Source organism: Rhinopithecus roxellana, chromosome 1 (assembly GCF_007565055.1).
Source record: "Rhinopithecus roxellana isolate Shanxi Qingling chromosome 1, ASM756505v1, whole genome shotgun sequence".
NCBI classification, from domain to species: Eukaryota; Metazoa; Chordata; class Mammalia; order Primates; family Cercopithecidae; genus Rhinopithecus; species Rhinopithecus roxellana.
This window is the reverse complement of record NC_044549.1, coordinates 123627265-123640666: the sequence shown is the minus strand read 5'-3', so window position 1 is coordinate 123640666 and position 13402 is coordinate 123627265. Positions and strand designations below refer to the sequence as shown.

Sequence of the window (13402 nt, the reverse complement as noted above, 5' to 3'; positions counted from 1 at the left end):
CCTGTGGATGGCTTTGCCCACTCTTTCTTCCATTAGCCCCACTGGCTGGTCAGGCCTTGGACCTTTCAAGAAACTTGACATTTCACATGACTTCTAAGGCCAGAATAACAGGAGGCCTGGGTGGGTGCATCACAGTGAAGCCCGGGGATTAGGAACAGAACAGGGAAGTGGCAAGCCCACAGTCCAATTCCTTGTCCATAGAGAGCAGTGATAAGCTTCTATATCATTGGAATAGGGGTTTTGTTTCGTTTTTGGAGATGGAGTCTCACTCTGTCACCCCGACTGGAGTGCAGTGGCACAGTCTCAGCTCACTGCAACCTCCACCTCCTGGGTTCAAGCGATTCTCCTACCTCAGCCTCCCAAATAGCTGGGATTACAGGTGTCCACCACCATGCCTGGCTAATTTTTGCATTTTTAGTAGCAATGAGGTCTCACCATGTTGGCCAAGCTGGTCTCGAACTCCTGACCTCAAATGATCCACCCACCTTGGCCTCCCAGAGTGATAAGTTATAGGCGTGAGCCACCACACCCAGCTGGAATAAGGGTTTTGGGGAGAGCAGGGGCTGGCCACCCGGACTGTGGAATGAAAAGAGGGAAGGTCTGAGAGAACCACAGAGTTGGAGGAGACCTTCGGTCTTATGTAGTCCCAACAGAAGTCTCTCAGGCCCCCTGTGTTCCCGAGCCCTCATTCCTCCCTCCACACAGATCCTGACAGGTGAAGACTGGACTTCGATGATGTACAATGGGATCATGGCCTACGGTGGGCCGTCCTACCCCGGCATGCTTGTGTGCATTTACTTCATCATCCTTTTTGTCTGTGGCAACTGTATCCCCTTAGGAGCAGGGTGCAGAAAAGAGCTTAGGGAGGGGGTGGGGGAAAGGGCTTAAAATGGGGGTCAAGGGTGTCCAATTTCTAGGTAGCCAGGCCCTCTGGCTGGAGGGGAGCTCCCAAGCCCATGGGGTAGGGGAGTAGGACGTAACAAATGCAGGTATAGCTGTAGAATAACTCTTTCTGCCAAAAGATTAGAGACTCACAGTGGTGTTTGGCTACAGCTGGGAGGAATTAAAAGCCCAGTAAGGTCAGTGAGCCTAGAGCAGTGGGGAGGAAGGACAGAGCTTTGCTGAAGAGCATGAAGATGGTGGGACAGCCTGCTCCAAAGGTTCGGAGGCAGGCAGGGAGCCACCAGGACCCTGTGGCCGGGATGATCAGCCTGAGCACTGGGACCAGAAAGATGGAGCCAGGACAGGCCGAGAGATGAGAGGAGCAGATATGAGGGTGAGGTGGATGGGACTGGAGAGATACTGGCAGTGCCTGAGGCATCCTGGTGCCTGCACCATGGAATGTGATACTGTGGGTAGTGGGGAGGAAGGGCACCATTGTTCCCCGACTCATGCGTGCCTCGCATGGGTCTCACTTATTTTGCCTCACTGGCTCTCCACGCAGCTCAGTGTGGGAGCTGGGACCAGTCTGGACAGGAAACAGATGGGAGTCAAGGCCACAGTGGATTCAGGCTCCTTCCTGGGTAATCTCCGCAGGCAGGCCTCCCTGAGGGCCTTCCATGATGTGCCTGGACCCACACCTTCCCATGGATAGCTCTGGTAGTGGGGTTAGGTGCTGCCCACGTGCAGGCAGGCAGGACTCCTGCTGCAGGCTCCCTTCCACCTACAACCGAAGGCTCCTTAGCTAAACCCGCTCAGACATCCTGCTCAATGTCTTCCTGGCCATTGCCGTGGACAACCTGGCCGAGGCGGAGAGCCTGACTTCTGCCCAGAAAGCCAAGGCTGAGGAAAGAAAACGCAGGAAGATGTCCAAGTGAGTGCTTCCTTAGCAGGAAGGGACCTGGAGTGCTCAGCCGTGGCCATGGCCTTCCAGCCCTGAACAGATGATCAGGGTCCCTGACATGGTAACACCCACCTCACTGGGCAAACTTCTGCAACCTGCGCATGGAGATGGCTGAGGTCCTTCCCTGTGGACAGGAACAGAGACATGTTGGCCTTCTGCACAGACAGGCCTCAGGATGCAGAATGCCAGAGCCTCAGAGCCCAGCCAGTTGAGCAGGGCTCCCCTGGGGAGGGATCCTGGGAATTCCCTTCCCAACCCTGTTACTGAGTCGCCATGCTTCTAGGAGAGAGGTGTTGCCCTTTGCTGAGCCTCAGGCATCCTCTCTTCTGTGAAGTGGCCATTGGCTTCTCAGGTTCTTCACAATTCTCTCCATCTGTGACTTTGTTAGTGAATTCTTTGTAGCCTGGGACCCTCCTCCGGGAGTGGAGGCAGACTGGTGTTCTAGTGTTCTAGACAGTGTTTCTCAAACTCTAACTGCAAAAAAATCACCTAGGGATCTTGTTGAAATGCTGATTCTGTTTCAGCTGGTCCAAATCAGATAGGGCAGGGTCGGAGTTCCACATCGAACAGGCTTCCAGGTGGTGCCCATGCTGCTGGTTGGAGGATTATGCTTTGAGTACCTAGGTTCTAGACAGAGTCCTGCTTCTTCCAATGCCCATGCCTACAGGAATGGGACACCCGTTCCTGTGGAGGCAAGATGGAAAAAGAGGGACCAGCAATGCAGTTCAGACATTTCTAAAGAGTTGGAGCCATCTTGGGCAAACCATGTTTCCACTCTGTGAATTTTGTATAAACCCAGTACAAAGCCACATTCCACCCATTCACTATCAACCAACATTAAACATGGCTGACCAGTGAGCCACAGGTAGCCATGGGCCCATGCTGTGTGTTGGGCCCACTCACCATAGAGAAAGGACTTGCCTGAGCCCACTGCACTTCCCATCTGGGGGCCGATGCCACTCCTCCTACAGATCCCAGCCCTTGGTGTGGGATCCTCCCAAGGGTGTTGTCATGCTCAGCAGACCCCTGAGAACTTTCTGATTTGGCTTCCACTTTGGGTTTTCTAACTTAGGGGTCTCCCAGACAAGTCAGAGGAGGAGAAGTCCACAATGGTCAAGAAGCTGGAGCAGAAACCCAAGGGTGAAGGCATCCCCACCACTGCCAAGGTGAGCACCTCGTGGGGATGTTAGAGGCAGGCTGGGGGCTCCTCCAGTCCCATGGTTCCCCTCGTACCACAGAGTACAGGTGGGATATGTTGGGGAGGTAGGAGAGTTATCGGCCAGGTGAGGGCATTTCCCTGTGTCTGACTGGAAGGAGAGCCAACGAATCCATCTCCAGGGACTCCTGCACTGAGAAGCACAGACCTCCCAATCTGGGAGCCAGACTTCTCCAGCATAGCAGCTTCCCACTCCAGACCAAGGAGTTACCTCCTCTCCTTGACACCCACTGTTCCACTGAGAGGCCCAGACTGGCTTCCACCATTGCTAGCCCCACCCTGCTTGTTCCCATCTGGCTCTGCTCACCATTCCTGAAAACTGAGGAACTGGAGTTGAAAAAGTCAGGGAACCGGGCCCAGAGGGGCTGGAGGTCCTGGCCTGGGAAGTTCAACTCTCTTCTGGAGAACCAAGCAGTGGGTGTGTGAAGATAGAGTCAGACAGGCTAGGGCCGGCTCAGGCCTTGCCCCATGGGAGCTTGTGCAAATTGTCTGGCTTTGCTGGGCCTGGCCTCTCATTTGTAAAATGGGGGTGATCATAATATTCCCTGTCCCTTAGCCTGTAGGGATGATTAAGTGAGCTGAACGCTAATAGGCTCTCCAGTATATGCTCACTGAGGGGAAACTGCAACTTCTTTTTCATTGTTATAGTCATTGTGTTCCTTCCTACAGCTGAAAATTGATGAGTTTGAATCTAATGTCAATGAGGTGAAGGATCCCTATCCCTCAGCTGACTTCCCAGGTGAGGATGCTGGAGACTGGACTGGAGCAGGGTGCTGGGGTAAAGTAGGGGTGTGCCGGTCCTGAATTCTCCCTGTGGGCAGTCTCTTGTGTGTCCCTACCTGGACCCCTCCATGTGGAGATCAGAACACTGGAGACATCCTTCTGTGCAAATAAGCCATCTGCCAGCTTGTCTCTCCCAACAATGCACACAACAGAAAAACCCATAAATTTTATTTTCATGTAACTCAGCAAGTATTTATTGAGTGTGTGGGTATACAAGTCTTCCCTGCCAGTCATGCAGAATGGATCATACATGAGGACACACCTATCTATGTAGTAATGAGGCAGATTACTCACTATCCAGTGTCCAGTAGGACTGGGGGCCGGAAGGATACAGGGATGAATAGAACCATGACAGGCAGTGTGGGTAAGTTCAAGAGGAGGAGACAATGGTGGGGTAGGGAGACCATGGATAAGAAACAACCGTGGATAAACCACAAACATCTCATAAATGCAAATAACCAGTGACTGCTGCAGAAATTCCGTTTATCTGGACCAAGAAGAGGACAAGCAGAACCAGGCTGGATTAATCTTACTAGGCCACCTGGCAGAGCCCTGGGGTCCAAGAACTCTCTGAGTCCTGGGTCCTTTGGAGCACCAGGTCAGTGGGGCAATTTTAGGTCTACTTGTCCCATCAGCTGATCAGCTACTTTTATGTCTACTTATGGAATCAGCTGATTAACATCTGTTTGCTCCAGTGACTCTAAACTCCAGGGGAACTTTTGTGTTCCACACAGCACAGTGTTTGGCTCAGAGGAGGCCTCAATAAATTGAATTAATGAATGAATGCATGAAAGAAGTTTGCAAAATGAAGTATGGGAGAACGGAGCTGGTAGAAGTAAGACTAATGAAATTTCTTCAAATATCCACCAGCAATGAATATTTGTGTTTTAGAATAACTCATTTTAAGTTGTTTCATCTAACAGTTACCACCTATTAGATGGGAGTGACTGGTGTGCAGGTGAGATAGTGGCTGACAGGAAATCTGAGGTCAGGGAAAGGGAAGGGGCTGCAAAGAAATGAGGAAGGGAGGGGTAGAGGAGGTGTGGGCTGGGCAGCAGGAAGAGAGTCTTACCAAGGGGACTGAATGTGTTTATATACTGCTTCTTTCTAAAAGTTAGTTTGAAATGGCTTACAGCAAAAGATATGTGCAACGAAATTAACAAACTGGGCATAGGCAGAGGAAGTAAGAAGATGGGGGAAGGATACAAATACACTAAGAATTAACGGTCTCTTCGATTAAGCATGAAACGTGTCTCTGGGGTCTGTGGCAGGCTGGGCAAGACAGGAACTGTCAAGTTAGGCCACTCATTCTGAGGAACAAGAGTTTTAACTTCTCGGGGGAACAGAAAAATTGGAATGTGACTTGGTGGATTTGAGAACCCCTACAGGTGGCCATGATGGGGACAGTAGAATCCAGTAGCTCTTGGCTTCCCTCAAGGCCTCTGCCAGGGGCCAATAGGGGTAGGGAGGAGGTAGCTGTCAGGGGAGGGAACCAATAGAAACCCCAGCTTCGTAGTGCCCCCAGCGTCTGATCACAGGATTCTCCCACCCTGGGAGCTGAGGATTTCAGGTACTCAACTTCCTCATGAGGTCATGAGACCCAGTGAATGTGCTTGGAATGTCTGTCTCTTCCTCTATCCCCTGCTCCTATCCCCTGTACCTGGTGTGGTCCTGGGGACTGGGTGAAGCTCAAGAAATTCTGATTGCTTTTTTCCATGCTGGAAGCTTCTCTGTGAAGTTACTATTTTTAAAATCCTAGCCCAGGAGAGGATCACAGAGTCCTTTTATTTCAACAACCCTCCTGCCCCTTGTCGGTTTCACAAATTGGAAAGCTGATGCTGACGAAGGGCACAGACCTTCCCAGCACTGCACAGCAAGTTAGATGCAGAGCCGGAACTAGGACCCAAGTCTCCTCTTCTGAAGCACGGTTTCCCACTCCATCCCCCAGCCTATGGATATTTGAGGCGGTGTGGATTGAGCCTTGAGACACAAGATGCAGCCACAAAGTTACTTGGGCTTGCTCCTAGCCCCACTTCTGGAAGGTTGTGAGCCTCCCTTACCTATCCTTGACAGCTCAAATCTGCTCACTGTGAAGAAAAGGAGATGCCCGGGCTGGACTCTGCCAAAGCCCTAGAGTCCCAAGTCAGCCTGGTACCACCTTGCTTACCAGCTGGAGGGGATCCTAGGAGGGCTCTGAGCACAGAAGCCAAGGGCATAGCAAAGCATAGGAAGACACCCCTAATTCCTCCGTTTCTCCCCACAGGGGACGACGAGGAAGATGAGCCCGAGATCCCACTGAGTCCCCGACCACGCCCCCTGGCTGAGCTGCAGCTGAAAGAGAAGGCCGTGCCCATTCCAGAAGCCAGTTCCTTCTTTATTTTCAGCCCCACCAATAAGTAGGTGCCCCTTGGCTGCTGTGGGGGTGATTGATGAGGCTCTCATCTGCTTCCCTGCCCTGGTAAAACCGCCATCTGACTCTCCATGCCTACAGTTATACTATGAGAAACTCAGTGTTTTAGCTTAAGATCTTGTGCCCTGTTTAAAATGCTAGTATATCTGGGAAAAGTAATGCTTTAAACCTTATCAGTTATTTACACCCAAGAGGGACCTATTTATTGATTCCTTTCTGAGAGAATAGCTTCAGACAGGACAAGGGGGAGAGAGCAAGGGAAGCTATAGTTTTTATGGGCTTCATAATTTTACACCTTTAAACTACACACAGGTCATAGTCTCTGTGGAGTTTCATCTGTCTGCCTCATGGCTAGAGCCCAGCCTGTCCCATTTTCATCTGATGGGAAACCTCAGGGTGGTTCCATAATTGCAGGAAGGGGCAGTTGGTGGGAGGGGCTTGGCTGGGAGGTAGAACTAAGGCTTTAGGAACAGAATGAGGGGTCAGGGCCCCCTGTGTGTCCAGCCAGAGGACCCCGCAGGTACAGGGCTGCTCTTCTCTACTGGCCGGGGAGGAGCAGGAGGTTTATCCCATGTCCCTCTGCAGGATGGAGGCTGACGAGGCCAGAGCCTCCAGCAGCTCACAGCTCCCCTGCCCTCCCTACCTTGCCCCACCAGGATCCGTGTCCTGTGTCACCGCATCGTCAATGCCACCTGGTTCACCAACTTCATCCTGCTCTTCATCCTGCTCAGCAGCGCTGCACTGGCTGCGGAAGACCCCATCCGGGCTGATTCCATGAGAAATCAGGTGATGGGCCTCACCCTCTCTGCTGCTCAGCACCCCTTCCCCCTCCAGCCTCAGCCTGGTGCCCAGGGTTCAGCTGTATCCTCTATGTGGCGACAGGCATCAGAGTTTCTTAGAGTTCAGTTTCTCAGGGCTAGGACTGCCCACTCCACTCCTTCTGAACAGCACAGTCTGGGGCACAGACTGGCTCTGACTGCCTGCTTTGATGTTGCTGCTGATGATGATACTTTTGCCCCTTCCTCCTTTCACTGGCTGCTCCCTTCCCTGCCCTCTCCCCAGATCCTTAAACACTTTGACATCGGGTTCACCGCTGTCTTCACTGTGGAGATTGTCCTCAAGGTGAGTGAGGCTGTGGGGCAGCCCTGGGGAGGGAGTTTCCCTGATGTGGTTCCAGCTTACACACACTGAACTCGGGGGCTGGAGAGAAGTGGAAAAGAGGTGGAGAGTGGCAGGAAAGACTCACAGGACCCAGCACACCGGGCAGACCCACAGGTGTCTGGGTGGTGGGCTGGAGAGCGAAGCCCAGCCAGCCTGTGGCTCCCCTATCCACAGAGTACAGCCCATGTCTTGAAGCCTCAGGCATTTTTCTTTTTAGACATAGTCTCGCTCTGTCACCAGGCTGGAGTGCAGTGGCGCTATCTCAGTTCACTGTAACCTCCGCCTCCTGGGTTCAAGTGATTCTCCTGCCTCAGCCTCTCAAGTAGCTGGGACTACAGGCGCATGCCACTGCACCCAGCTAATTTTTTGTATTTTTAGCAGAGACAGGGTTTCACAACGTTGGCCAGGACGGTCTTGATATCCTGACCTTGTGATTTGCCTGCCTCAGCTTCCCAAAGTGCTGGGATTACAGGCGTGAGCCACCGCGCCCGGGCCAAACTTCGGCATTTTTCTTCCATACAGTTAGTTTAAGAGCAGACCTGGTGGCCGGGCGCAGTGACTCACGCCTGTAATCCCAGCCCTTTGGGAGGCCAAGGTGGGCGGATCACCTGAGGTCAAGAGTTTGAGACCCACCTGGCCAACATGGCGAAACCCCGTCTCTACTAAAAGTACAAAAATTAGCCAGGCATGGTGGTGAGCACCTGTAATCCCAACTACTCGGGAGGCTGAGGCAGGAGAATCACTCGAACCCCAGGAGGTGGAGGTTGCAGTGAGCTGAGATCGTGCCGCTGCACTCCAGCCTGGGTGACGAGAGAGACTCCATCTCAAAAAAAACAAAAACCTGAGCAGAGCTGGGGAGCTGTGTGATTTGTTGTTCCTAGACCTCTGTTACCAGCAACTGGAAAGGCCTTTTCCTTCAAGAGTCCCCAGAGAAGTGACTGCTGCCCTGAACTGGATTCCTGGCAGCTCTGCCCTATCATGCCTTTTCCACACCTTACCCACAGCATATCACTGCTCACTCATTCCCAACACAGATGCACGGAGTTCCAGCCATCCTGGGGGTGGTGGGCTCTGGGGGCAGAGGGAGGACCCGTCTGTAACTGAAACCCAGTAGCCCTAGTGTGTACATTCACAAACTAAGAGAGGAGAGGCTAGCAGAGCCCCAGGAATAGGTTCAGAGCAGGCTGTGGTGTGAAATCAGGACAGTACCTTATTTCAGGGCCTCTACTAATGAAGGAATTGAATAGAGGGAGATGGTGGCTTCCTCGAGGTCAAGAAGTTTGTGGAGTTTGGGGCATGAGAGCCAGACCCTGAAGTTGGACAGGCCTTCACTGGGTGGAGATAGCTAGAGCAGCCTAGGACAGATGGTAGCAAGTGCATTATAAGAAGATTTGGAGACATTGCCAGAGAGGACAAAGTGGCCCCTTTGGGCTGGGATATATTGCACATAGAGGGAGGCCTGTGTGCTGAGTCTGAGAAGGCAAATTAAGACAAAATCATATAGGTCCTTGAATGCTGGGAAAGGTTTCAGCCCTGTTTGATTTTAAGGGCATAATGCATTTGTGCAAAGGCCTGGGAGATTATTAGAGAATATATCAAAGAAACTGAGAGGGGAGCAAGAAGGCAGGTGCTGGGAAGGAGATGGAGAGGGAGGAGAGAGGGCCCAGGACCCCTGGAGACTTGGAGGGCTTGTTCAGCCTGATTCAGCAAGCCACAAGGCAGAAGGGATTGCCCAAAAAGCTTTCCAGGAAGGAGGAGAAATTTAATGTCATAAAGGAGACAGTGGGGCCAGGGCCTCCCACTCTGTGGCCCCATGGGAAAGGAGATGGTTCAACCCAGGGTTCCCTATGGCATGGGAAGACAGAGACTTCTGGCCCAGCTGCCCATGGGAAGTCCCCAAGCTTCAACACTGTGAGCAGAGGTAGGAAATGCATTTAGGCCACTGCAAGGAGTTGAGTGAAATATAGAGATTTCTGGAAGATTATTGCCTCAGTAAGTGCTCTCCTGAGCAGAGGCGAGAAGCCCTTGTCTGTGGGAGACAGGCCCGTTCCCCAAGCTCCTCCACCCAGGCTGCTGCCTCTGTCTCCCCAGATGACGACCTATGGAGCCTTCCTGCACAAAGGTTCCTTCTGCCGCAATTACTTCAACATGCTGGACCTGCTGGTGGTGGCCGTGTCCCTCATCTCCATGGGACTTGAGTGAGCAGCGTCAAGGACCAGCCCTGGGCACTGACCACCCTCTACTCTGTGCCAGGGCTTTGTAATGGGAGGCCCACCCACGTTGGTGGGCCCCTGCCACAAGAGGAGGGTCTCTCAGGGCCTCTGATGGGGGCAGGGGTCCTGTGGGTTGTCACCAGCTGGAGTGTGAGTTGCCACCAGCGAAGTGGGCAGCACTCTGTTCTGGAGACTGGCAGGGGATGCAGAGAGGAGGAAGTGGTCCCTCCCTCCCCGACCCTGCAGAGAGCCCAACCCCTGCCTTCAGGGTGCTCACTGTCTGATGGGAGGGACGGAGCCTCTAGCCACCCACAGGAGAAGGCTGTATTCTGCTTCATGACACACCCATGAGAACACAGTCCAGACAGCAGGGGTGGCTGTGCCCTGGAGTAGGGCACACTCTCACAACTGGAGGAAAGGGAAGGGGAAGATGGGAGGGTTTTCAGGCAGAAAGGCAGCCGGTGTGGAGGGCGGGATATGACTAGCGGCTCCACTGCAGACCGGGCTGGCTGGAGCAGGCTGCCCTCAGACCCTGCACCATTGCCACCCCCCCAGGTCCAGCGCCATCTCCGTGGTGAAGATCCTGAGGGTTCTGAGGGTGCTCCGACCACTCAGAGCCATCAACAGAGCCAAGGGGTTGAAGGTGAGAGAGGGCCTGGGCATGAGCCCCGGAGAGGGATGGGAGGGGTTACAGGGGCCTCCTGACTCCAGAAACTTCAGCCCACCCCTGTCCCATCTGCCCAGCCAGATAGAGGTGAGGATGAGGCTGGGGTAGCCATGCTTCCCCACCAGCCTCTCCCCACCTCCAACTCATCAGGAGGCAGGAAGTCTTGCACTCCTGAGGTTTCCTCAGCTGGGCTAGCGAGGTTACAGTGAGTGCACCCCCAGCCCCCATTGGCCCCTCTCTCCCCAGCACGTGGTGCAGTGCATGTTCGTGGCCATCAGCACCATCGGGAACATCGTGCTGGTCACTACCCTCCTACAGTTCATGTTTGCCTGCATCGGCGTCCAGCTCTTCAAGGTGAGGCCCTGCCTGCGCAAGCAGCTCCCGCTCCCACTCCCAGCCCTAGTGCCCACTCTCAAGCAAAAGGAGCCCCAAATTGTAAAAACAGATGTCTTTGAATGCAGTTTTTATACGAGAATATTTTATTTTGAAAAATAGGTCTTCACCACACCAAACACGTAAGTCTGCAGAAAACCAGTAAGACATCATTACATTTAAATAGCACCTTGAGTTCCACAAAAGCAGCCCGATGATAATCTCAGAAACAGTCAATGGGCTTCTAACACTACTGAAACGGTAGCAGAGGGTCATGTGTCTATTGAGTTGAAATTAAAATACAATTCAAGCACCATCTCTTAAAGCTATTGTCATGGACTTAGAATTCTATCAAACAAAACAAGGAAACGGTTAGTTTGATGTCCATCTTCTAAATATGACTATGAAACTTCAGTCTATAAATACAACTCTCCTAAATCAAACTTTTAAGAGGCAGCCATCTTTCAATGATGGTCGATAACTTTAAGAGATCAATAAGCTAAAATGAAAACCTGACAGCAACTATCTTAAGCTCTTCAAAAAATTAAATACACAAGCAACACAACACATTGAGACTCAAAGTGAATTTGCTTCAATTGAATGCACAGAGTTTTGAGGCTAATATATGGCAAGTCCAGATCCGGTTTCCTCAGTGACATCCATTCCGGGCCTCTGTGGTTCTGCTGACCACCACTGCCATTGTGCCATTGTATCTGCTCTCTCCCTGCCCCTGCATGGCTTCTCCTTGGGGAGGGAGGCCCCTCCTCCCAGAGCCCTGCAGCCATTCCTCTCCCTTCCCACCCTTGCCCGCTTCCTCCCATCCTGCCAGGCCTGTCTGTGCCAAGCATACGCCCTATCCCAGACCCACACTCCACCTCCGTCAGTGCAGCTGGGCTGCGGCAGCCCGTCTTCCCTGCTGGTATGTCTGGCATCATCCACATCTACTGGGAGCTCCTAAGGCTGAGAGTTCATCATCTCACATCTGGAGCCAACCTTATTCTTTTCTCACTTTCTTTTTTTTTTTTTGAGACGGAGTCTCGCTCTGTCGCCCGGGCTGGAGTGCAGTGGCCGGATCTCAGCTCACTGCAAGCTCCGCCTCCCGGGTTTACGCCATTCTCCTGCCTCAGCCTCCTGAGTAGCTGGGACTACAGGCGCCCGCCACCTCACCCGGCTAGTTTTTTGTATTTTTAGTAGAGACGGGGTTTCACCGTGTTAGCCAGGATGGTCTCGATCTCCTGACCTCGTGATCCGCCCGTCTCGGCCTCCCAAAGTGCTGGGATTACAGGCTTGAGTCTTTTCTCACTTTCTTAGGAGAATACAGCTGTTCAGTTCCTCTCTAGGAATCAGCCCTACAAAGATGTCCCTCCCGCAGAACCCTGATTTCCAGATGTCTCTGGCCCTCAGATCATTTGCAGGACAGAGAAATTGATTTCTGAGTATACACCAACACCTTTGACACTTCCTGCATGACCCAGCTGCTCCTCCTACCACCAAAGCACAATCTTTCAAAGTCATGATTACATAACCTCAGTCAGTCTTAGACAGGCAATGGCATCATCTTACAATCATTCATTCATTCAACAAACATGTACAGAGCATGTTTTCCATACATGAGCCAGGGCCTCTGCTAGAGCTGAGGGCCTTACAAGCCAAATCCTCCCGGAGGGCAGGGAACAGGCTTTGAGAGAAACAGCAGCGTGAAGCTCCCAGAGGACCTTCGTGGGTAACAGGTCTTGTTGGTCCCTGTCCTGGAGGGATGGGAGGGATGGGAGTGTTTATCGTGTCTGGCCACTCTGCCAGCTGCATGTGGCCTTCTCCCCCTGGCTCAGCTGAGGGCTGTCCACCTCCTGCCCCCCAGCCCCTTCCTCTGCCAGGCTTGGGTCCCCAGAATCCCCTGAGGTCAGAGTCTGTGTCTGCCTCATCCCTTCGTCTGGCCCCCTGCCCAGGGGCTGGTGCAGACGAGGCCCACCAGACACGCTCCCTGAAGGAATGAATGAGCCGCTGCCCTCCCTTTGGCTTCCACGTCCCTTCCAGACAAGCAAGAGCAATTGCCTGTCAACACCCAACTCTCGCCATGCTTTAATCTCTCATTAAAAGACCCCCAGCTCCTGCCTTCCAGGAAGTCCTAGAAGCAGAACACTCCCAACTGGCATTTGATGTTGCATTTGACTCCGTGGAAGCTTGCCACGTGCATTCCACGTTATAGCAGAGAGTCGAACCTTTGCTTTCCATAGTAAATTGGGCATTTGGTGTTAAGTGCCCAGACTCTGCCCAGTGGCAGCTCTATCCACTCCCTGCTTACCCCCCAGTACCACCTGCCTCACCTTCACCCTCTGCTCCAGCAACTATAAAAAGGGCATGTAATAGGAACAGCACAGACCTGTGTGGCAGGGGCAGTGGGGGGCAATGTCCAGCTGTGTCTTTAGCTAGTGCTGTATCCTTGGCTGAGGCAGTTTCCCCATCTGAGTCTTTGAATGAACTGCACCAGAATCCGTGGATCTCAAGCCTGATTTAGCCTCCTTAAGACCTAGACACCCTGCTGGGCATGGTGGCTCACGCCTGTAATCCCAACACTTTGGGAAGCCGAGGTGGGCAGATTACTTGAGGTTGGGAGTTCAAAACCAGCCTGGCCAACATGGTGAAACCCCTTCTCACTAAAAATACAAAAATTAGCTGGGCATGATGGCACATACCTGTAACCCCAGGTACTCAGGAGGCTGAGGCAGGAGAATTGCTT

The 13402-nt window shown here is 52.7% G+C and overlaps 1 protein-coding gene across 1 annotated transcript in view; it reads left to right on the top strand.

The window, feature by feature from the left end:
• Window positions 1-13402, top strand: part of CACNA1S (calcium voltage-gated channel subunit alpha1 S) — a 74137-nt gene that overhangs the window by 36447 nt on the left and 24288 nt on the right. The window contains 10 exon segments of the mRNA XM_010362678.2: window positions 706-826; window positions 1699-1813; window positions 2916-3009; window positions 3729-3798; window positions 6106-6238; window positions 6909-7038; window positions 7315-7374; window positions 9505-9611; window positions 10182-10269; window positions 10540-10647. Of these exon segments, the coding sequence (XP_010360980.2) occupies window positions 706-826; window positions 1699-1813; window positions 2916-3009; window positions 3729-3798; window positions 6106-6238; window positions 6909-7038; window positions 7315-7374; window positions 9505-9611; window positions 10182-10269; window positions 10540-10647 (1026 nt within the window).